Genomic DNA, 25,014 nt, shown 5'->3' on the forward strand with positions numbered 1-25,014 from the left:
CTCTCGCTTTTATCTCCGCTGCCTTTTCAGTACAAGGGTCGAGCCATCGCGAACTAGACCCTTCTCTGCGGGTAGCCCACGCTGCGCTCTGCGCACTGAATTTGATACCAGCCCCGCCCTGGCCCCGCCCCGGTTCCGGACTCCACCCTGAGTCCACCCCTCCGGCCCCGCCCCGCTGCTCGCGATCCGCGGGCGGGTCGGCTGCCCCGGAGAGCCAGAGCGGATACTAGAAGCAAGGCCGGCGCTGCCAGCCCTTAGCGCTCTGCTCTCGCAGGGTCGGGCGCGGGCCATGTTCCGGGCTGTGGCCGCTGCGCACACCCAGGCCTGGCGATGAGGAGCGGCGCGGAGAGAAGGGGCAGCAGCGCCGCGGCGACCCCCGGTTCGCCGCCTCCCGGTCGTGCGCGCCCCGTGGGCTCAGATGTGTCTCCCGCCGTACCGCCGCCGGCAGCCAGCCAACCCCGGGCCCGGGACGCCGGCGATGCCCGCGCGCAGCCGCGCCCCCTGTTTCAGTGGAGCAAGTGGAAGAAGAGAATGTCTATGTCCTCCATATCGGCAGCCAGCGCGCGGAGGCCGGTGTTTGATGACAAGGAGGACGGTGAGTGAAACCGCCCACTGGGGACTCCCGGGGACAGCCGTGTACCCGGGCCTCTGGAGACCTCGCGTGCTGTCTTAGGGCAGACGCGAGGGTGGCATTTCTCTGCGTTGGGACGCAGTCGCCACCTGGGTGGGACCTCTTCTTGGGGCGTCTGCGTTTCCTGGGAAACTATTGGACCACGACTGAAGTCCCTGTGGCGCGTCCTGTCTCCAGTGACAGCGCAGCGGGTAGATGAGGCTCTGGCCCGCCTTTTGAGGTGAGAGTCGGTGATGGTGGAGGCTCCGGGCTCAGGCGCGACACCGCCCACTAATGCGCACCGCATGTTTTCATTTTCCTGTATGGGTGGTGTGCAGACTGCGTGGTTACTTTTAATTCCAGGAGATTCCTGCTTCGTGTGCAGTTTGTGAATTGAGTTGGCTGCCCTACAGGTGGCACAGGGGCCTGGGCCCTTCAGTCTGCAAAACCCAGAACCTACACCGGATTATGCTGCACAGTCAATCCTTGCCTTTGTGCAAAGACCCGCCCTCGGGAAACTCGTGTTCTGTGAAATCTTTCTGCGGTGATAGCTGTTGACCTGGGGAACCTGTGTCTTTTGAGTAGCAGCAGAACAATCTGGTGGGGAGCTGGGGATGGGAGGTGTCGGACATCTGGCCTTGCAAGCACAGCAACTGGAGCCATGCTGGGTACAAGGACCTTTGACTCAACGCCTGCCGAATGCAGGTTTGGGGGAATTGGGATGGATTCACGTGTAACATATAGCTTTCCCCTACAGATGCCATGTGAATAATTTTAAGTGGTACAGTCATGACACATTTGATGTTTTTTTGACATTTTCTTAAAATAGTTGAAATATGCATTTTCATTTGTAGGCAGCCTACAGAGATATGATGGATTTTTATAATTTTAGAACACAGTTCAGCATAGGAGCCCAAGCTACTTATTTCCAATAAATAATTTAAGCATTTAGGAAATTACAATAATCAGAACTCAGGTCTGTGTTGGAGAGCATGTGAGGCTACATGCTGGCATTCCTATTGGAAATGGGAGACATTAGGCCAGGCCAGGGAGTTCCAGGCCTCTGCTGTGTATGCTCAGCAGGGGAGGGGCATTCAGGTCTGCCTGCATCAGGCACCTTGTGTTCTAAGGTGGCTGGTCACTGTGCTCTGAACTTGAGGACAGCAGGATTCACATGTTATACTTTTGTTTTTAACATCAGTACTCAAGAGTTAAAAAACAACCACCAACCAACCAACCAACCAACCAGCCAACCAACCAATCAATCAAACAAACAAACAACCAGCCAGCCGGCCAACTAACCAACCACCCAAACAAACAAACACGACCAATAAAACTGGTTGAAGGAAGTCGCAGATTGGTAAATTGGTTTGCATTGGCTTTCGGGCTACAAGAGGAGAGGTCTGGGAAACACATTCGCTTTCAGTACTTGCTGGTGCCAGCTGAGGGCTGGCCACCCTTCCATGTCTCTGAATCATGTCTCCAAGGCAGCAGGGTGGAAACAGAAATTGACGTAGTGCAGGGGCTGCGGTTGTTTGGTCTAAGTCCATGTTTTCTTCCTTACGGTGTGCTGCCTCAGAATTCAAGGGTTAGCAGAGGGGCATGGGAGCAAGGCCAGCTGTGGTGCTCTCTGTCACTTGAGAACCTACCTCCTTCCTTGTTTAGAGTGGAATGACAGAGGGGACTAACTGTTCTGGGCTTGTGTGGGGTGAACTGCTGACGTGGCCTTGTTTGCTACGATGTGTCACAGGCGGTGCTCACCGTTGGCTGTGTGGCCCTGGATTGACATACCTTGAGAACTTAACTAGGTTTTGGTGGGTCTGAGTGGCTGAGAACGCTCTCTGGGTGGGTAACCACTGGCTCTTCTTGTGTCATTAGCAGGGCATGAACAGAGTCATGGTGTAGTGTTTCCTCCCATGCAGTGCCTTGAGTAAAGGTGTTAGGATTCATGTACATAGAGTGAGTACAGCTGGGGCGGAAGAGCAGCCTTCAGAGTGGGAATAGGGCCTGGGCTCCTGTGTTTCAGGGAACACAGTCACCCCCTTTTCCTGATGTTGTGGGGCCTAAGATAAGAGGCAACCATGCTGTGCTGGTGACTTGCATGTACTGGAACTAACTATACAGTTGCCATGGTAATGTGAGACCTTCTGATGAATATTTTTTAAGATTAAAACACCTAATTAATATATCAAATTTGCCCAGCAAAGGGGGAGGGAAGGAAGACAATTGGAGGGCAGTTTAACAAAGTAGCAGGTAAATTTCGACTAAAGAGTATAGTTGTGCCAAATAGGATCCGAAATGGCCTCTGTTTCTATTAGTCCTCCTGGAGTGCTGTTTCTCCCTGGCTGATATTTGGGGCAAGAGACGAATTCCTTGCCTTTCTTTTTTTAACCAAAGGCTCTGTTTCCTTTGCTCTATGCTCTGGCTTCTACTCCTATCATTGCCTTGGTGTTCCTGTGATACTGAAGTTTCCAGCATCTTCTCACTATGGTAACCTGCTGAGACATTGGTCCATCCAAGCAAACTGGAACTTGCCACCTCAGATCTGCTGTGTGTCCCCTTAACAGGAGGGAATACCTGATAGCTGAGAAGGCTTGCTCCCACCCTGTATTCTGGAAATGAGTAAGGTGCCTCTCCAGTGTGGTAAGTTGGGGAGCGTAGTGCAGGACAGGGACCCAGACATTTACAACAGTGTTTTAAAAGAAAAAAAAAACCCACATCTTTTTCTTGTTAGAAGTGTATTCCATTTGAAAAAGAAGTTATATTTTATGCCAAGATGCATGTTCAGCATGGTGAAGTCCTCAGGTGAATTTCTGGTGCTTCCCACCCTTAGGCTTTCTTCCAGGAACCTAGGGATGCAGTCACACCTACAGTTGTGTAGAGACACCCCCCTTTTTGTACAGAAACAGGACCACTTTCTACACACTATTTTGTTGTAACCTACTTTTTTATTTATCAACATGTCATCAAGCTTGAAAGCACCAGTTGGCTGCTAGATTCCTGTCAGCAGCTCTCTGCCTAGGTAGTGTATCACACGCTTGAAGGACACCAAATCCCTTCCTGGAAAAGCCGAGGTTCAGCTCGTGGAGATGGGCTGGCCCAGGGTGAGGTTCAGGTATCTCTTGTTTACATCCCGTGACTCCGAGGAATAGCCAGCCCTTCTTTCCTCTGTGTAGATGTAATTTCTCTGGTGACTAATTTGGATGTCTTTGCATGCTCATCTCTGGCCCTGTCACCTTAGGACATGTTTCTAGGAATGTCATAGCTATGTTCCAACAGGTGTCCAGGACTGGCTCATTTGGATAGAGACAGACATGGAGACTGAGACAGCAGATTTGGGGCTGTCATATATAGTCCACATGTGGAAGTCTGAAGACAACTTGAGAATGTTGGTTTCTTTCTGACATGTGGCTTCCAGGGATTAAACTCAGGTAGTCAGTGCTTTTACCTGCTGACTCATCTCCCTGGCCCAGTTTTAATTTTTATATTGAGAATTCACACACTGAGAATGATAACACCTTGTTCTCTGAGTTCTGCATTTTCGTAAGGCTCAGACGTTTTTAGTCTTCTTGTATGTTGGTTCCATCTCATTGCTGGGCCTTTTAAATTAATTAATTAATTTATTACTGGTTCCACTTTACGTGTTAATGCTGGCTGAAGAGACAGCTGGTTCAAACATTCATTTGCCAAGCATTGGTCATACAGAGACAGGAGGATCATGAGTTCGAGACCAGGATGAGTCTGTTTAAAAGCCAGAAAGTGGACCAACCAACCAACCAACCAAAGTTTGGTCATCTTATTATAGCTACTTTGCTGAGATCCTTGCTAGGTTTTGTAACATTCTGGTGACTTGGGTGTCCTGGGAGGTATGTCATGCCACCTGCAGCCCAGGGCTCTGGTTATTCAGTGACACGTGCCTCTCTTTCATTAATGTTATCACTCAGAGCTCAGAAAGCAGAGACCGAGGCCCTTCTGTGTTTCAAAGTGTCGTTGGGCCCAGTTTACTAAGTGTAGGTGATGTGTGTCATGTGTATGGTATATGTGTGTTGTCATGTGCATGTTTGTGTAAGTGTGTGTGGTGTATGTAGTCTGTGTATGTGTAAGTGTGTGTTATGTGTGTGGTGTATTGTGGGGTGTGTGGTGTGATCTGTGTATGTGTGAGTGTGTGATATGTGTGTGGTGTATGCGGTGTATGTGTGCATATTTGTGTATGTGTGTAGTGTATGTAGTTTGTGTATGTGTGAGTTTGTGTAGTGTAGTGTATGTGTGTGGTATGGTCTGTGTATGTTTGAGTGTGTGATATGCATGTGCGTGTGTGGTGTGGTGTGGTGTGTGTGTGTGTGTGTGTGTGTGTGTGTGTGTAAGCCAGAGAGCAGTCTTGGGTGTTGTTTTTCAGCCACTATCTACCTTTTGTTTGCTTTGTTTTTGAGACAGAGTATCTGACTATCCTGCAGTCTGCCAAGTAGGCTAGGCTGTTCAGTTTCAAAGATCCTCCTGTCTCTGCCTCCCAGTGTTGGTATTACAAGTGTGTATCATAACATCTGACTTCTAGAATGTATGTTCAGGGATTGAATTCAGACTATCATGCTTGATTGCTAATTGTTCTACTGAGGAGCTGTCTCCCCAGCCCTTTGCCTGGAGCTCCTGGTAAGGGAGAGGAGTATTCTTGTGTAACTCAGACCTGGGTCGTTGATGGTTCTCTTTCCCCAGCCTTAGAGAGGCTTTGGCTACTGAGAATGAGGGTCTTCCCTAGTTGTATGCCCTGTCCGAATGGCCCCAGGTCTGGGTAGTAGGACGTGTGTGCAGATTTGGAGGAAGAACATTTGATCCTGGTCAGTAGTTCCTGCCTTGGTCACTGTACCCCTGCTTGTCTGGATGTTTGCTCTTGAGTTCTGGAGTTCGAGGTACAGTATATAAGTCCAGGAGGGTCCTTGAATGGCTGTGAAGCCCATTTTTATGTAACAAATGTCATCTCGGTGTGTCTATCCATCTGGTTGTGCAGTTTACAATGCTAAAAATAAGCCAGCTTTTTGTTTAAAAATTTAGCCACCCAGTTTTCAGTTGAGAAGCAATGCAGATAACACTGAAAGTCATTTTTGTTCAGAGCTTCTCTCTGCTGGTGAGGCCCACAGAAATGCTGGGGGTGGGGGTCTGAGGGAGGCCAAGCTGTGTGAAAGCATTTCTTCCAAACAGTTGGATTGAATAGCTCACATAAACCCTCAAAGTGTCATGAGTGCCTCTGTGCCCCTCTTGGGGTGGGGGGTGGAGGACTTGAAGATGTAGATTCTGGCTCAAGAGGGTCTAGAGGTCTAACAGGCTTATTCCCAGCCAGCTTCCAGGAAATGTTACTGGTCCGTGGATGTAATTTAAATAGCAAGAACTTTGAATGTATAGTGGGTATGTAGTAGCTGTGTTGTTGAGTGAGGACAGGGAGCTGGTAGGAAGGACCTGCATACCTTGAGTCCTGATGAGCTTTGAGCTGTGACCTGGATGTCTGCCTGGCTTTGCTGGGTGCTGGCTCAACAGACTCACCTGTGGCCGAGGCTGTTGTCACTAACCACTGAGCTGCCTGCCTCTTGCTCCCACTGTCACTAGAACCTTGTCATCCATGTGTTATTAACATGCTGCCTCCTCTTCCAGGTGCTTAGGCAGATCCTATCCCATGTGTAACCAAAACATGACTGGCACACTGTGATTGTAGGGCCCGTTTGCTTGGCAACTCAACAGTTTGCCTCTACTCCTGGCTGCTGAGGGATGGCTGTCCTATTGGTCACTGTGTCTTTGTTATACAGATGTAGCTACAGGAAGGCGGTTTGTTTCCCCCATCTTCCCTACCGGTGGGTGCTGAGGGAGCTGTCCATTCTGCCAGTGGTCCTGATGCTGAGGGCTGGGGCCTGGTGGTTTCAGTTGCTTTTGTGGTTCATTTTAGCCAAAGGGTTGGGGTCTTCACCGGCGCCGTTCGTCCTTTCTAACTCTGTTCCTTTGCACCTGAAACTGTGGTGAGCTGTGTTGTGTGCTGGGTATTGCTGCTCAGGCACTATCTACCTCTTGTTTGCTTTGGTCTGTGCCACAAGCTCTGGTGCAGTGAGCTTTTACTGCTAACACGCTGGCACATGATGTTCTCAGTTGTGCCTCTTGCATTGGGTAGGGTGCTGTCTACCCTTGGCAAGCATGCCATTCTGTTCCCAGCATTCCAATGTGCCTTGTTCTTGCTGGGGTCGGGGCCGGTGCTCCCCTCACATCTGAATCAGGCAGTGACTCTATGTCTGTTACTCTTTTCATTACTGTGACAAAACACCTGACAACAGCATTTATTTGGCTTGCAGTTTGGAGGCACAATCCATCACAGCAGGGAAGACATGGTGGCAGGAGTGTGAGGCGGCTGGTCACACTGCATCTGTAGTCAGGAAGCAGGAAGAGATGTATGCTGGGGCCCAGCTTTCTCTTTATGCTGTGCAAGGACCTTAGCCCCTGGAATGGTGCTGTCCAGAGTTACCGTGGTTTTTCCTACCTCAGTTATCTAAATATCCTCTGGACATGCCCAGAAGCATGTGATTCCAGATCCTACCAAATTGTTGATAGTAATCATTACAGTCCTACGTGTTGACTAATTATAGTAATCAAAGTTTAGGATAATATGGAGCAAACTGAAATTAATACAATTCTGTTATTTTTGAAAACCAGCGTGTCTGCTTCATTAAAAACTTATTCCCCACTGACTTGAAATCTGTTGTTTAAAAGAACCAAGGTAGTTGCCCAGGTCAGCATGGCTGGGAAATCAGTACAGACCCAACACTTGCCAACCTGCTTGGGTCCAGCTCTGAGTCAGGAGTTCCTGCTATTTCTGTTCTTAAAATGTGACCTGGTCTCCAGCACGTTTCCTCCCCTACTCTGGCCCGTGTGGATTGTGTGAAGCCCTAGCTTGCTGTTATTTCAGTTCTGAAGCCAAGGAGATGCTGGAGGTGGGAGGTAGTGTCGCCCCCAATTTATTAAAAATAGGAACAGGCACATTCCATTTTTTCGCAGCGATTTAAGACGTTGACTTTGAAAAGGTTTCTGGGCTTCCAGAATTACCATATGACTCTCTGTGCTTCGAATGCAGAAGGCTTAGCTTATGACCACAGCAAGCAGTAAACATCACATGCATGGAGTTTCTCTGAGTTCACTATGGGGAGGGGGTCACTGTCACATAACAGTGTTTGCGTGTATGACATTTTATTGTTGTTTTGAGGTGAGGCCCTGCAGGTAGGGAAGGGCTTGTGGCAGCCTCAATTGCCATCTTCCTTCCAGGCACCTCTGCCTTTCCCTAAGTGCTCTGGTTACCATATCTAACTTTGGAGATGCTGCTTATGGTAAAGCCTTTCATGGCTCAAGACAGACCTGCTGGCATTGTGTCTATCAAAGCAGACTCACTTGGTGCTCTGGGGACCTTCATGTTGGTTGTCTTTTCCAGATAACGTACCTCAAGATATAGTGACTTTAATGTTATTGTTTCTTGTGACTTCATGGGGTCAGACATCAACGGGGCTTCCTCATTCACGGATCAGATCATAAGAGTTTTTGCTGCTGTTTAGTGTGTTCAGATATCCTACTACTTGCCACCTTAAGACTTAGTGCACTACCGACACACTATCCAGCAGTCCCCTCAAGTGGCCTTCACAACAGAGCTGCTTAGTTATCTTCTGAGACTTTGATATATCCCCTGGGATGCTGTTCACTGAGGGCGGAGGGGCTGTTGGATCTGCTTCTAGCCTCAACTCTCCACCCAATGAACTTTCAGGACTGGTCCACTACCTCAGCCTCACCCTTCCAGAAGCTAGGAACTAAGGAACTAAGACTACACTAGGCAGGAGGTCGGGGGTTGGGCTCGGCCTTCTGAATGGAACACCCAAAAACCTGGGGATGTATTTGGATTCAGTCGTCCTCTGTGCTCAGGCTTATCACTTCCCATCATCACTGAGGTGTGATATCAGAGGTGGAAGGTGCCAGGCTTCTGGAGGAGCAGGTTTGAAGGCACAATCCCTTCTATATCAGCTGTGGAGGTCACTTCCAGGTTCCCCTGGGGCAGGAGCTTCCCAGGCCAAGGTCCTGCTTGTAGGTGCGCTGAGGTTGCCATGGATCAGGGCTGGCTGTTGGGAAAAGCTGAACAGGGATAGGGAGTAAATGGAACATGGCGGAAGTGCTGTGGTCAGCACATTCACCCATAGTGACCTTCATTTAGAGAGCCTTCCTGGTGATGCACACGGCCTGTCTTGGTGGTACAGACCTACGCCATGCATGATATCAGTTCAGCTGAGGCTACTCAGCACAAGAACAGGCCCCCAAACAGTAGGCTCTCACACCTAAAGCACCAAGGCCTTTGGGGTAAGGTGTGTGTGTCTACTTACCAAGTAAGCGACTTTCTATTTTTGGAAAGTGAATCCAAAGAGTCAGGGGTATGTGTCTACTGTAGGTTGTGTGTTTGTGTGTGGGGGGAAATGGGGGGAAGATCACTGCTCAGCCGTGGGCCCGTCCCCATCTGGTTGTGAGGACTTTTCTGGGAACTTCTTAGACTATGGATTCAGTTCCTGAGAGGCCTCTGTAGAATCTGCCCATGTCTGCCCATTAGTCTTGTTCGTTTTAGCCCCATTGTTTTGCGTATCCCTTCTGTTTATTTTTGTGTTTGTGTGTAGGTGTGTAGAGCACTTATGGGTTCATGTGGGTATGTGTGCACATGCCTGTGGAGGCCAAAGGTCAGTGTTGAGTGTCTTCTGAGGTGCTTCCCTTTGGTTTTCAAGATAGCTTCTCTCAGCTCAGTACTCATAGACTAGCTAGACTGGCTAGCCAGCAGGCTCTGGGGTCACACTCTGCTAAGTGCTAGGTTATAAATGTGCATTTGCTTTTCGTATGTGGCCAGAGATCCGAACTCAGATCCTTAAGCTTTGGCTGCAGAAACTTTACTGTTTGTGCTACCAATCCCTTTGCTCTCTTGTGTCTCTGGAGTCATATTTTAGCTCCACAGGCAGAAATGGGTGTTTCTAAAGCTCAGTGACAGACCAAGAAAGTAGGGGGAATGAGACCAGAAAAGAAGATGCAAACGGCTTTAAGAGAAGCGGCAGGATCCCAGGTCCCTTGTGTTCCTGCTCTTCCAGCAGTGCCGGGGTGTCCCCAGCCAAAGGGAGTGACTGCGACTCAGGGGTTGGCTGGTGGGGCATGAATGGGCTGGCTATTCTGAACATACAGGGCACAGTTGCTGAGAGGGTGACCCTAGGTGTCCTGAGCTGAGGTGGTGCCTCAGAAGGAACAGCATGTAAATTGAGTGAGTCTTCAGTGGCAGAATTCTGACTTATTCCAGGCAATAAGAGGGTATAGATTACCACCTCGATTCTGGGCTTTGTACAGGCACCGACAGACAAAGGTGGGGCAGTCTAGGAGGAGCTATTCTGGATGCAGAGGTGCCCCAGGACCTTGCCTCATTTTCCTATGTCACATCCCCTTTCCCATCTCCAGAGACTCCTTCTGCCCTTCTTTGCCTAACTTGACCTCCCTGCTGCCCCTTACGTTGCTTCCCAGGGCCTTTGAAGCTAACCTAGAGAGTGTAACCTGTGAGCCCTACTTCCATACAGTGATCAGGCACCTAGGGTCACCTGGGACATTGGCTTCCAGCTGCTGACCTAGCATGGTTATTAATAGTGTCCCCTTTCCCTTGTGACAGTGTCCTGGTTTGGGTGATAAATTATATAGATCCTCTACCGAACCGCCAGATCCCAGACGATCTTCCCCCTGTTGATAGCTTTTTCTTATGTAATGAGAGTGACAAGAAAAAACTTAAGAAATTTGTTGTCTTATGTAACCAGCTCTCATGCAGCAGCCATGTTCCTGTTTGTCATCTCTCTGTCTTACCCACACGTGAACATATATATACAACATAGACATTTCCTCTTAGCAGCTTTTCTCCTAAGACATTTATTTTAGGATACTTAGATTTGTGGCAAAGCTGTGGAGCAGGCAGAGGTCCCGTAGACTCAGTGCTTACGTCCTCTCGAACTCAGAGCTTATGTTAATGTGGCATATTGGTAGTGTGGTGTAACGGTACGAACCTGCAATCTCAGCACTGGGAAGGCTGAAGCAGGAGGGTTGTGAGTTTAGGTCCAGCCTTAGCTACATAGTAGGATCCTATTCCAAACAAAATGCAGGGAACGTCAAAGCCGTGACACTGTAGGGATACACCGTTAGTGAACTGTGTCTCTACCATATTCAGATTTCTCTAGTCATTCCTTAATGTCTCCTATGTCCCCAGACCCCACCTGGATCTCAGATCAGATTTACTGTTGTGTTGTCTCCTTAGGCCTCTCATGGTTGCGGCAGGATCTCTTGTTCTGTGTTCTTGATGGCCATTCACATGTTCTGTAGCTCTTCCTTCCAGTCAATAGTTATTCCGTCTTCCCCTGGGGGATGAGTCAGCGGCTGTGGATTTGGGGAGGAAGACCTCAGAGGCAAAGGATCATTTGATGTGGCTTATTGAGAGCTCACACAGCCCACACCTTCCATGGTGACATCAATTAGATGGTGCGGTCAAGGTGCTGTGTGAGTCAGCTTTTTGTCACTGTAACGAAATACCTGACCCAGGCTTCTGAGACAGAGAAGGAAGTTGCAGGCTCAAAACCTAAAATTGGCCAGGAAGAAGAACCATTGTCTTGGTTCTGAAAAGGACAGCAGTGAGCAGTTCAGTGTGTGTGTGTGTGTGTGTGTGTGTGTGTGTATGTGTGTGTGTGTGTGTAAAGAGAGACAGAGAGAAAGAGACAGAGAAAGATAGAGACAGAGCACATCTGAGCATGCACAAACAGGTGAGCTGTGAGGGTTTTGTACAGAGAGTCTCACAGTCACCTTCTTGAGGGGACCCCTGTTTCTGCATAGATGATTTGTCTCTTCTTCCCTTATTTGGCTGGTCAGCTACTTGTGTTACTGTGTCCTTACTTTTGTTTCACAGTATGGGATGTGATCCAGCTCTACCTAATATGCTGTTTGCGTTGCTCCCCTGGCTCCATTGGCCTGCCTCATCAACTTTTGTGGCAGCTTTTTGTTGAAAATGTTCTTACATCCTGACACACAGTATTCCAGGCTTAGCCTGCATGTTTCCTGACCCTGCCCTAGGGCCAGCCACTTCTCCAAAGAACACTGGCTTCTGTTTTTAGTGTGGTGGAAGCTGAGATCTATGTACTGGGTGTGCTCCTTGCTTCTAGGGGATTTAAACCCAAGCCTGGTTGTACCGCTTATGATCCAGCTCTAACCATTGCTCCACCCATTCAGCTCATGCCTTCTGTTCCCTCACTGCAGACTATTTATGCCAGTGTGGACTCACGTCTCACTTTGGAAAAGCATCTGTCTACTGAAGGTGCACTTCTGCATGTCCTATGGGATGGGCAGCAGCCACTACCATTGGTAGCTGGCCTGACCCTCTTAGTGGGGCTTTGCTATTCTCTGTAGAACATAAGGATTCACAGAACAGCCCCATGAATCTCTGATACCTAGGACCAGGACCAAACAAGACCTTTACATCTGATTGCCACCTGAAACATGACATGTCTCATCCTAAACCATGAGATCCCATCTGGGCTAACCTGAGCTAAAGCTGCTGCCTATCATACTAGTGAACATGGGGACAGTGGCTGCTTTGCCAGCCACCATTTCAGGTAGCTTCATTGTTCCGACAGAAGCGTTATGAAGATGCCCGCCCATAGGTTACCCCATATACTAAGCACATTGAGGCTCTGGTACCTCAAACCCTTTTGGAGTCCACCTACCCAAAGCCCTAAACCGGTTGCTAGACTTTTCAAACACTACCTTCCTGAGGCACCCTCCATTCTCCATGGTGTGCGTCCTCCCCCGCCCTAGATTGCAATAAACCTTAACTGCACCTTGTTTGGCCACAGGCTACTCCTGACTTCTCTGCTTAGAGTGTTGAGGCTATTGCCCAGCAAGTATACCCCTGAGCAGACACCCAACAAGACATACATGGCTTTGTCTTCAGAGGCACCAGTGGGAATGCCCATATGGCTCTGTGTGGGTACTAAGAGTTGGAACCACATGACCTCCATGCCACATTCTTGTATGTTGACGTCACAGAACCCTTTCTCCATGGGACAGGGGACCTGCTGCACATGATAGATTGGCACATCTCATAACCACGCTGCCAAGGAGAGGAGTGAGGCACAGGGCTCCTACTGCTCAGCCCCACCTCGAAGGAAGCTCATGGAGGGTTCTCAGACCTCCACCAGCAGCTGGGGCTTGTCTTTCCTCTGATTCAACACCAGTCTCTCTATATCCTATAAGATATCCCAGATTCAGCATGGTCAGGAATAAGCCCTGTGGTCAGACTTGTTGTCTCATGCCTGCAGTCCGGGTACTCAGGAAGATGGGTCACGAAGACAGCTGTGAGTTCAAGGCTAGTGTGGGCTACTCTGCCTCTATACAAACAACAAACAAACAAACCACAAATTCTGTAAATCCCACCTCAACCTGGCATCTCCATTTTTTAAACTCTTCCCCACAGGCGCTTCTTGTGCCCCCGGAACCCCTGCCCATCGGGCCATTCTTCTGTGGATCTCAACTGCAGGCTCAGAAATGTGACCTCTAGGCAGTGGTCTAGGCCTGGTGATCTCTCTGTCCTGACAACTCTACCTGGAAGTTAGAGATGCCTCTGGACTCTCAGTCATCACCACCCCTGAGGGGAGGTACTGTAAGGGCTCTGGAGAGACCCCCCCCCGCCACACAGGAAATTTGGGAGGTGCGGGTGGTGGTGAATTATGAGCTGTCCAAGTTACCAGCTATAGGGTGGTGTGTGTATGTGTGTGTGTGTGTGTGTGTGTGAGAGAGAGAGAGAGAGACAGAGAGAGAGACAGAGAGAGAGACAGAGAGAGAGACAGAGAGACAGAGAGACACACAGAGAGACACACAGAGAGAGACAGAGAGAGATAGTGAGAGAGAGACAGAGAGAGAGACAGAGAGACAGAGTCTGAGAGAGACAGAGACAGAGAGAGACAGAAAGACAGAGGCAGTCTGATTATCTGGGGACTGTGCAAATTTAGTTGGTGACTTGTCATGCCACAAGCTCCTGAGGGGGCATGAGGGTGGATCATGCATTTTTTTTGTGACCTTAGAGTAGAGAGAACGTAACGTAGTCACCCAGGTGTCATTCCACATGTGGTTGTTGAGTGAATAAGCAATGTCTTATTTTTCTCATGGGAAGAAAAATTTACTTGATCCTGTGTCCCCACTTCTTAGCACCTCCCACCTTCTCAGTGGTACAAGGCAGGACTTGTGCCCTAGCTCCTTAGCTGTCTCGTCCAAGTCCCTTCCATGTGACTAAGGCTAATAATGTTCAGTGTGCTGACCACCGTTACTGCAGCAGGATTGAAAGCCCTTCCTTTTTGCCCGATGGCTGGGGATGCACATCCTAGCACCCTTCTCATTCTGCTTGGCTCCATCAGGCTGGGGCACCCTTCCTCTCTCCACTGCACTCACGCGTTAGTGATCTCATGGCTTCAAATGTCGTCTATATGCCAGCATCTTTACATTTACACCCCCAGCTGGGGCGCGTCTCCCACGTCCCACACGCGCTGCCCAGCTTCTGACCTCATGTCGCTCCCTGTATATCTATGAAAATGCCTCACACACTCAGCACAGCCAAAGCCAAGTGCTTCTGCATCTCCCTGTGTCAGCTCCACCAAAAGCAATGGATCCCATCCTTGTCCTGTGCTGGGCCAGGCCTTTGACTGCTCTTCTAGGTCTCTCTTTTCCACGTGTCCCTGAACCGTCCTTCAGGACATCCTCTTGGCTCCATGTTCAGAAGAGTACATGACAGCACGGCCTTGTTTCCTCCTCAGTCAGGCTCTGTCTGTGTCCCCAGGGGTCTCTCCTGTGTTCCCAGGGCAGTGACCACATCTTCTTGTTCTTGTCTGCTTGGTGTTTACCTGATCTCTGGGATGGTGGGACACACTTCAGTGACAAGCCCTGGCTCCCTTTCATTGTCCAGGATCACAGAACTTTCTTCTGTCTCTCATCCCACGTTCACCTCCTTCCAGGGGCATAGCCTGCCTTGTCTCGGTCACATTGGCCCAATCTAAGGGAGAGGGGCAGTCAGTGGGGCTCTGGAAGGCTCTCTTGTTAGCAAATACTTTCTGTGACCTGAGAGTGGCTCACAGTTTAGCAGCTAAAAAAGTCATAGGTCAGCAGGGACAGTTGCCACACCCAGGCCAGATGCTGGAGAATGGCTGCCACATGTAGTCCTCTTGCCTAGTGACACCTGCTCTTCCTTTTGCTTTTCATGCTACTGTCCACTGTACAGCTCATGTGTCCTCAAGAAGGTGGCTCCTGAGGCACAGACTTCTGGGCTTCATCACTCCTATGTCCTAAGAGATGTATTTTCTGCACCGTGTGGCTCCTGGGAATGCAGGGGATGTCTGTAGGCTTATAGGCATGGGGTGTAAAACTCTGGTCTTGTTTCCCTGTAGTGGAAAGTCATCAGCCCAATATCCCACTTTCTCTCTCTTCCAAGGAAGGGCTTAGGGAATAACATTCAGCCAGACCTCACAGCCAGTGTCCCCAGGTTCCTCACCCTAGCCCTTCCCAGGGGACCTAGTGTTTCTGTGACTTCCGCTGTGATACCTGTGCCAGGTAGAAAGGGAATTGGTGTCAAGTGGTCAAGTGATTCTGGGCATCCCTGCCCTTCCAACCATCAGCCTCCCAGGGCCGGTAGAGCAGCTTTAAGCTGCAGCGCATGCTCCCTGCCCACCATCTTACAGATACATCTTTGTCCTGTGCTGTTACCACCCTGCGAGCTATCTCACTGCATGGAGAAACTGACAAATTAGGAGAGTGGCCCAGTGAATGGCTGCCTGAACATTTCAGGGGCTGTCTGAGGCTGGGCTGCACTTTTTGACAACCTGAATACGACTGTTGGATCTTGGTCACTGCAGGCACACCTGCCTGGAAATCCTTTCCCTGAGGTGGGAGGGAAGTTCTTCATGGAGCTAGTTAGGAATCAACATGAGCTGAACATCTGGTTTGGGCAACGGGCATGAGGCTCATTGCCGTGCTGAGGCAGCTTTGAAGCATGTTTCAGGGTTTGTTCTGTGTCGTGTACAGATAAATGAAGCTCCCATGCTGAGTGGGGTTCTGAGCCATCTCAACCCAGGCTCACTGTAGATATCAGGGCTTTGTAATTCCACGGGAAAAGCTCCCTCCTGCACTGTGGGGTGTTGGCAGCATCTGGCCTCTGTCCACTGCCACCAGTAGCAGCCTTCTCTGTGTTTGCAGCTAGTTGCCACATATCCGAGTGAGCAGCTGCACTGGCAGGTGAGAACCTTGAGATGCACTGTTTCTGCAGCTGCTGGGGAGGGCTGCATTTGCAGTCATAGCTGAGTATGGCAGGTAGGTATTACTTCCAGAGCCTGGCTAGGGCTCACAGCTCCATAGACAGCAAACTGGAGAGAGGTTGTTCTAAAGAGCCTGTAAGAAACCTTGGCCTCATGTGGATCATAGGGCTGGCCTATTGGCTAATTGTAAGACCTGTTTCTATTGGAGGAAGAGTTCTAGAGAATCAGGTTATCACTGAGGTTCTGTGGGTTAACCTGTGTATGAGTGAGTATGTAAAGGTGTGAATGCATGTATGGATGAAGAGTTCACTTGTGTACACGTGAGAATGAATCCACAAGAGAGTATAGGCAGGCAGGTGTGTTTGTGTACACGCATGGTGCTGTGAGTATCCATAGTATGTGACTGTGTGCGTAGGAACTGTGGCTAGTGGTGTCTGCAAAGAAAGATCCAGGTTGTACCAGGGTTTGCAGGCCAGGATTAGACTGGGGCTCCTTGGCTGGGATTCTGTCCCCTTGACCATCACATGTGTGGGTACCTGGCACAAGAGTCTGTGTGGGTCTTGTTATCCAGAGCAGTCTTTACATGATGCATCTTTAAAAAGTAGCTGGAGCATCACAGTGCTATGTCTGCTGGGACCTGAGGCCCAAGCCAGGAGATACTCTGTCCCAATAGTAGCTAAGAGAGCCTTTGGGGTCTAGAGAGTGTCCTCTCAAGCTGGGGAGGGGAAGAGAGGCTGGTGAGCAGCTCTGTGTGAACCTCACCTCAGGAGCTCTGCCTTCCTCGCAGGTGTTTGTGAGGCACACAGACACACGTGCCTCTTTAGGCTGCCTGGGGGTTAGCCCAGCCGTAGGTGTTTTATATGAGAACAGATAGTCTAAATGTAACACTAACCCCTGGCTAGTGAGGGGACTTCTGGGAGATCCAAGGCCTACTCTTATCAGGGTGATAATTATGACTCTGCCCATTCTCACATGAGGACCTGTTTCTCAGAGATGGCACTGCGTCTTAGCTTCACTCAGCACAGCTTAGCCATAGGCTTATTAAAGACTGACAAGAGAGGTGTCTTGTCCAAAGGATCTCCGGGTCTTTGGAAGGCAGAGCTTGCCCCTTCACAAGAATGACACACATCCTAAGGCCCCATATATGCAGTCTTGGAGTGACCATATTGTGAAGTGAGAGAGATCAGAGGGTTCAGTTGCCACCTAGAGACAGATGTTTCCTTCCGGGCTTTGGTCTTGTCTGTGGTGGTCTGGTGGGCTCTACTATAGTGTAATCTCCAGAAACCTTTGCCCAAACAGATGCAGATTCCTTTAAATTACACTCTAGTACCCTAGAGATCTCAGCCTGCTCCTCACAGACTGAGCTAATTGGAAAGTTCAGGAGTTTCTGTTAATTACACCTGCCACCTAGCAGGCTCTTCTCTCACTGGTGCTCTCTCCGCGGTCTTCCTGCCATACAGTGAGTTGCAAGTGAAAAGCAGCCAGGTGAGCTGGACAAGGCAGAGGTTTTCCTCCAGAGCTCTGCTGGTGCCTTGCCCATGCTGACTTTCTTTGACGTCCGGGATGGGTGTCTCACTTCCTTATCTTTGTGTGTGGTGCCCCCCGATGAATGTCTGAATGGATGTCTCCAGATTGAGGACCCTACATGTGAGATCCTACATGATTCCCTGTGTGTGTGTGTGTGTGTGTGTGTGTGTGTGTGTGTGTGTGTGTGTGCATGTATGACCTTTGGCACCTTTGGGCAAAGAGCTGGAGCCATGTCCCTCGGGGTATCAGTCCCTAGTGCCTCCCTCAGGTTGTGGGCGAGAGGGTGGTGCTTCAGGCATCGTCCACAGGACTCTAACCCATCATTTGTTGACAGCCTGGACTTAGTGTCATTTTGTGAAGTGTATGTTCAAGTCTTTTACAGTGTGTGTGTGTGTGTGTGTGTGTGTGTGTGTGTGTGTGTGTGTGCGCGTATGAATATTGAATCATAGGATCTTGATCTGTATACTAGGCTGGCCTTGAACTCACAAAGATGCACCTGCCTCTGCCTCCTGAGTGCTGGAATCAAAGGTGTGTTCCACTATTGTTGGCTGAACAATCTTTTACAAGGAAGTGGTTTCTTCATTTGTACAAAAGATTTTAAAATCTATTTTATGTTTATGAGCACTCTATTTGCATTTGATTCCGTTATATATGGTTGTGAGCCACCATGTGGGAGCTGGGAATAGAACTCAGGACCTCTGTAAGAGTAGGCAGTGTTCATAACTGCTGAGCCGTCTCTTCAGCCTCTCGTTTCTTCATTTTTGTCTAAGAAATTTTTGTAATCATATGTGGTCCTTGGGATCAAACTTCATTTCATGCACATGCCAAAGAACTGCACACTTATCCTCTGAGATCTATGATGCATTTAAAATGGATTTTTGAGCACAGAGTGTGAGTTGTGGAGGTTCATGTCTTCCATGTGAATGTCCGGTCATTTTAGCCCTCCACACTGAAAGTAATTGCCATCTCTTCTCTGGACCCCCTCTCACCTTTGACAAAACTCAGCAAATAAGTGTTGATTTCTGGCCCATCTTCCTGTCTTTCCTTGTGCCAACAACACACAGTTTTGGTCATTTAACTTTACTGTAGATTTTGAATGGAAGTAGCAGTATGTGTTCTCTAAATTTGTCCATTTTTCCAGACTTATTTTCAAGAGTTTTTATATGGATAGGAATGTTTTGCACTCATGCATATATGTGTGCCATGCACTTGCTGATGCTTATGGGTGTCAGAAGAGGACATCAGAGCCCTTGGCGCTAGAGTTATAGACAGTTGTGAGCGATCATGTGGGTGCTGGAAACCAAACCTCAGTCTTTGCAAGAGCAACAGATGTTCTTAACCACTGAGCCATCTCTCCAGACCCCAGCCTTGTTTTGACCATTATAGATCTTTACTATTTCTATATAAATTTTGAGTCAGTTTGTTTTGAGTCTATATAAAGCCTGCTAATGTTTTGATTGGGATTGCATTAAATATATAAACCGATTTTAGGGAGAGCAGACATCTGTATTCCTATCTGTTTTTTCAATTCATCAACATAGTATAGCCCATCTGTTCGTGGATCCATTTATTTTTGAGACAGGGCTGGACTGAAACTCTCTCAATTTATTTAGATTTTCTTGAATCTCTATGACTAGTGGGTTTATCTTTTGGCAATCAGGTCTTATACAACTCTAGTTAAATTTGTCTCTAAGTAGTTATGGTTATTTGATGCTATTATAAGCGACATTTTTCATATGAATTTTTTGGTTGCAAATACATTGTGAATATAGTTGACTTCCAAAATCAGTTCTATTGAAGTGTAGATTATAAAAAAATCAATCCATTCTAAAGATAATTCAGGTTTTATTTTATTTTATTTTGAGGACAGGGTCTTATTTATCCTTGGTTGTCTTAGAACTTGCCAGTAGACCCAACTGGCTTTATAGAACTGTCTGCTTCTGCCTTCTGAGTGAAGGGCATAAAGGGGTGAATGGCCACCCCCAGCTTTCAGTGGGTTTTGAACACCATATAACCATGGCTGCTTTCAGGAAATGAAAACTCTGATCACCTGTGAGCATTCCTTGACCCTTTCTTCCCACTGACCCCATGTGTGTGTGTCTCATTTTTCTTCACAGGAGCCATGATGGGCATAGAAGTTCATTAATTCTGTGCATTCAACATTCCCTTTGTAAACAATAGTTTCATAGAGGTACTTTCAGGTACCTTTTTTTACCCTGTAAGAAATGTTTCCCCAACTCAGTGTAACAAAGAGTCTACTGTTTCTTTTTAGTGTTTTATAGACATTAATTTTTGCCTTGTTCTGTATAAGGTAAGGGTTGAGTTTTTTCCTCCTTTTCTCCTCTTTACTCTTTTGGCCATCTAGTATACATTGGGTCTAGCACCATTTTCTGAAATGATGACTAGGTGTATTCCTGGGGCCTGGAGGACTCAGTACCGGATGCCATGTTGATGGTGGTCCTTTGTGGGGAAAATCTGTTGGCCCAGAGAACTTGGCTGGGCTTGCCTTGTCAGTTATCAGTTAAGAGAAGCTGAGACAAGCTGATGATAACTGGCCTCCAACAGTGGACTGATGCTGTGCCTTCTTGGGTAACCTATAAGCATCAGGGCCATGGCCCCAACCTTATGGTCAATAGAATTTCACAGCTGAGTGGATCTGGTCACTAAGAAACTGTGTTCAGGGAACTATCAGGAAAAGTGGTGGTGTATACTTTTAATCTTAGCACTTGGGAGGCAGAGGCAGGCAGACCCCTGAGTTCGAGGCCAGCCTGGTCTGCAAAGTGAGTTCCAAGACAGCTAGGGTTACAGAGAGAAACAAAAACTAATCAGGATGCCTGCCTAGAGGACAGTGTGCTTAACTAGCTGTTTCTGGCACCCAGGGAAGGCTAGGGCTGGCATTCTGCTCCACAAGGACACGTGGCTCAGAAGAGGCTGCGTGGTGAGTTTCATCTCTCGGGAGAGTGGCAGTGGGTGGCTTTGTGAGGCCCCGAGGGTGCTGCTAGATCATCCGCACCTCTGAAGTTCTGCCGGAGTATTTTAAGCACAGCCCAGCTCTTGCTCAATGTACCGACTGGCTGGAGTGTTATACAACTTAACACCTCTCCCCCACTCGGCACGTGTGGTACCCCCAGACCTGTAGGATACAGATGGTGACTCTACTCTTGGGCTGCCTTCAAGGGTGGCACCCCACACTGCACCATGTGCAGAGGTGGCCAGTTGGCAGCTAATCTGACCACAGTTCTTGCTAGAGAGTCAGTTCCTATAAAGATGTACTCCAGGGAGTGTGCTCAGACCCTCTCTTGGCTGGCCCAGGTTCCTTGGGTTGGGCTGTGATGACCATTGTTTGGGTGGAGCTCAGCTGACCACAACCGGGCCCCTGAATCAAACTAAAAGGACCTTTGAGTGTCTGCAAAATTAATGTTTTCACTTGATAATAACAAACACATCTGAGGACTTCCTTCTGGAGTAGCCTTTACCTGGGTGACATTTATTCTGGCTAAGATCTTATTTTCTAGCTGCAGAAAGAAGTCAGCCCAAGCAACTTGATGAGACCCTGCTTCAAAATGCACTTACAGAAGAGGACTAGGGATGTAGCTCTGAGGCAGAACACTTGCTTCACATGCAGGAAGTCCTAAGTTCAATCCCTCAGACCACCATAAAACAAAACCACCACCACCACCACCACCACAAAACAATAGTTAAAACACCCAACAAGAGTTCAGTTTCTGAAAATGGTATTGTCCAGGTTGAATAGGTGTCTATATTCTTAAAACTTTTTTTTGCTGTTGTTAAAAATGCACAACTATCATATTTCCACGGAGCCTGCAGTTTCTGGTTCAGGACCACAATCCAGGGAGGTGAGCTGGGGACAGTGGCAACTGCTTCTGCACAAGGTCAGTGTGCTCCTGTTTTAATTGTCGGAGACATATGAGAGCCAGTAACCTCACAGAGACCGGGTCTTCGTGTTCAAGTTCAACATGACTGTAACGGAGGCAAGCAGACAGACATCCAGCACATACCTCACATCACACTTCTTCATATGTGCCTTCCCATGCATTTCTTTATGTCTTTACATGCTTCTTCTCTCATGTTTTATGTTTTTGTTTGTTTTGCGGTTATGTGTCTGTGGTTACTACAGAGGACCCCTAACGTATAAGAAGAGTCCCATGAAACATGTTCTGAATTTCTATAAACACTTTATGTTGTTCCTGTGTGGTTTTAAAAAATCAGCCTATCAATCTATTTAAAACATAACGACACATATACAATAATAAAATAAGACATATTTTTATTAATTCTTCGAGACTTTAACACATGCATAGGGTGTATTTTGATAATTCCGTCAGTTTCTCCCAGATCTACTCCACCCCCATTCCAACTTCACATTCCTTTTTTTAAAAAGGGTTTGTTTTGTTTTGTGTTGTGTTGTCTTTTACAATCCATCAAGTCCAATTGGTGCTCTCCATATACTTCAGTGTAAGGCTTCCACTGGAGCAGAGTCAACCTACCAAGAACTGACTCTTCCCTCTCTGGCGTCTGTCAGCTGTCAGTAGCTCCTCAGATGTGGGTGGAGTCTGGGAAGCCCCTTTCTCTGTCATGTGGACCTTGTGCAAGGCTGTCCGGTCTACTATTCCATCCCGTCCCTCCTCACTCCTTTATATTTGCCTTTTCTTGTTTTCTTTTACTTTCTTCATGTGACATCTATCCACAAGGGTGTTTGTTTATATGTATATTCTTGTTTAGATTCTACGTGTGAGAGCACACATCGGTTGTTTCTGCCTGCAGGCATAATCTGTGAACCATGTGTGTTCAGTGCTTGAGGAAGCCAGAGAAGAATCTTGGCTCTCCTGGAACTGGAGTTAAGAGTAGTCATGAGCTGCCCGGTGTGGTGCTGGGAGCAGAACTCTGGTCCTCTGGAAGATCTCCACGCTCTTAACTGTGGGATTTTTTTTTTCTTTGGCCTCAACCTACTTCCTTTTTAATAGTGTATTTTACTTTAGGGCTCCATCACAGGATAATACCTGTCTAGAAGGCCCCAGCTCTAGCTTTGCATTTATTAGCTTACGTGTTGCTCACTGACCCAGAGAGATGAAAGGGGTTTGAGGTTCTGAATTTATAGAAGGTAAAACTTCATTTTCTCATAGTAGAACAGTGTAGATAAATGGTCACTCTTGACTTTTGGGTCACTGTTGCTGATAACATGCTACCATGATGTGTGGTTGGTCTACACAGGCTGTGAGCACTATTTCCGTAGGTAAGTCAACACTGCCTCCTTGGCATGTCAACTACATTTAAGTTGGGGACAAGGGGGGTCACATGCCTCTGCCTGATATGTGGCTTTTTGTAGATTTGTCCTCATGTTCTTCTCACCCTCTCCCTTGGGTTCTTTTTCTCATTGATTGGTAAAAATTTAGGAAAATTTGCCCCCAATGTATCACATCTATGAAAACACTTTTTATCTACTTTGTAGTATTTTTTCTTTTCTCTTTTGTTTGTTTATTTATAAGGGGAGTAGGGGTGTATTTAGCTTGTGGTTCTGGTGCCTGGGAAGCCCAATAGCTCAGCTTTGTGCCAGGCTGTGGGGCTTCATGGCACACCCTCACATGTATGGTATGACAGCACCTTAGACTGCAGAGCTCAGAGTTGTAGGATGGTGTTGGTTTTTCTCTATTTGGAAGTGGTAGACAGGGCGCTTCAAGACATCTGTCTGAAATCCACTATTTTCCCTTTGGTTTCTGGGGTTTACTGTTTGCTAGGAAAAGCTTTTCTTGACACAAAACTACAGATGAACTCTCCACTACTTATGGCCATAGAATGCTTGTAGAGTGTGTATGTGTGTGTGTGTGTACATCTGTGTGTGCTTGCATATGTGTGTGCATATGAGTGCATGTGTGTGCGTGTGTGTGTGTGTGTGTGTGTGTGTGTGTGTGTGTGTGTGTGTGTGTGAATTTTGCTGCATTTGCAGATTATTTTGTCATTCGGAATGAGGTAGAAATCCAGCTTTCCTCAGCTTCTCCTCTTATGTGGAGTGTCACATATTGAATTCCTAGTATTCTGGATCTTTCTAGAACCTTTCAGGGGCTGATGACCTGCCTCATCTCACTCTGTTCTGACCACTTTGTATCTTAGTTTTGTATCTTCTTTGAATATACAGCTGAAAGTCAAGTTACAGGATGTGTCTGCAGGAAGAATGGACAAAGGGACTCTAAGAGATCTTTGGGTCTAGGGTCTGCCCCTGACAGTACCCATCATGACCACCCTTGCCTGATCCCACAGAGCCCAGGAGGAACTCTGAGGCTCTGCTTCTGCAGGACAATTGGCAGAGACTGAGCTGTCCCTGAGATGCTGGGCTGAGATGTTGGACACTGGATAAGTAGCCAGTTTCCTAAAGCATGAAGGTAATGAGAAACATTCTAAGTCAGGGACAGATAAAGTTTCCTCTAGGCCTAGGAGCACAGACCATGGAGACTGTAGGCAGGAACATGAATTACATGTGGCTACCTATGAGCCTTTGAGATTGGAGTGCTCTGTGCAGTGGTGAGGCTGGAGACAGGCTTGCTAGGCTCCTGAGAGCTGTCTGTAGGAGAGAGAAGCTGCTTAGGAGGGCTGGAGAGATGGCACTGCATAATCTGAGGTCCAGAATAATGGGTGTGGCCCCAGCCATCCCAGCCTTCCTCATGCTATGAACAGAACATGGGTGATGGGCTGGAGCTAGCTTTGTGGCATCACTCTGCTGGGGTCTGGAGGCCTAAGTCTAAAGTGGCTTTCAGGAAAGACCCTCAGGCCTGGCTGCCCTTGTCCTACCATCACAGTTCGTGTCTGGCCAAGACACTTATTCTGGAAACCGCAAGCTTGAGATGACTCCTAGCTCTGCTGTAGTTTGACTCTTATTTTTGGAAACATCAAAGAGACAGACGTCTTATTCTCTGTGTAGAAATAATGCCTTTCCTAATTCAATTCAGTCGGTTAAAAATAGGTATGCCCCTTTGCAGGGCAATAATCCCATCTCCTGAGCTGGAGGAGGAGAGAGGAAAGGAGATGGGGGAGGGGCCACCACTGACTATTCCCCTGGAGAGTGAGCAGGAATATAGCTGTGGCCTTGGGTCTTCAGACCTTGTGGTTTCTGGTCAGTTGGAGATGAATTGGCCAGGCTAGGATAACTGGGGCTCTCAAGAGACAGATGGATGCTTTGTTTGCTCAGTCAGGGATGGATGGGCTAGACCAGGTTAAAAGATGCCATTGGAAACGACACACTCTGTTTGCTGGACAGACAAGGAGGGGTGGACGAGGCCAGGGTGACTGAGATCCTCAGGGAAAACTCACCCCTTTGTTTGATGTGGACATATCAGGGAATGCCAGGCCAGGCAAGGACAGTATAGGTATCCTTAAGATGGATTGTATTTATATTTGAAAAGCATTTGGCTACACAGTAACTACAACGTTGTCTTGAGGATGGGTGTCTTGAAATTTGTGGATACTAGCAAAACCCCATTAAAAACCCTTTTAACTGGCTTTGGGTGG

The 25,014-nt window shown here is 48.0% G+C and overlaps 1 protein-coding gene across 3 annotated transcripts in view; it reads left to right on the forward strand.

Annotated features, from left to right (window-relative positions):
* Window positions 1-330: 330 nt before the first annotated feature.
* The window catches only part of STK32C (serine/threonine kinase 32C), a gene marked incomplete at both ends in the record, with an annotated part of 75,474 nt that continues 50,790 nt past the window's right edge, over window positions 331-25,014 (forward strand). For 2 of the 3 annotated variants that reach the window (XM_080911356.1, XM_080911357.1), the window contains one exon: window positions 331-595. In XM_080911356.1, coding sequence (XP_080767482.1) covers window positions 331-595 — 265 coding nt within the window. The remainder of the gene's footprint in view (window positions 596-25,014) is intronic. The other variant, XM_080911358.1, reaches the window with a different exon arrangement.

The sequence above is a fragment of the Micromys minutus genome (genome assembly GCF_963924665.1).
Source record: "Micromys minutus genome assembly, chromosome: 2".
Lineage (NCBI taxonomy): Eukaryota > Metazoa > Chordata > Mammalia > Rodentia > Muridae > Micromys > Micromys minutus.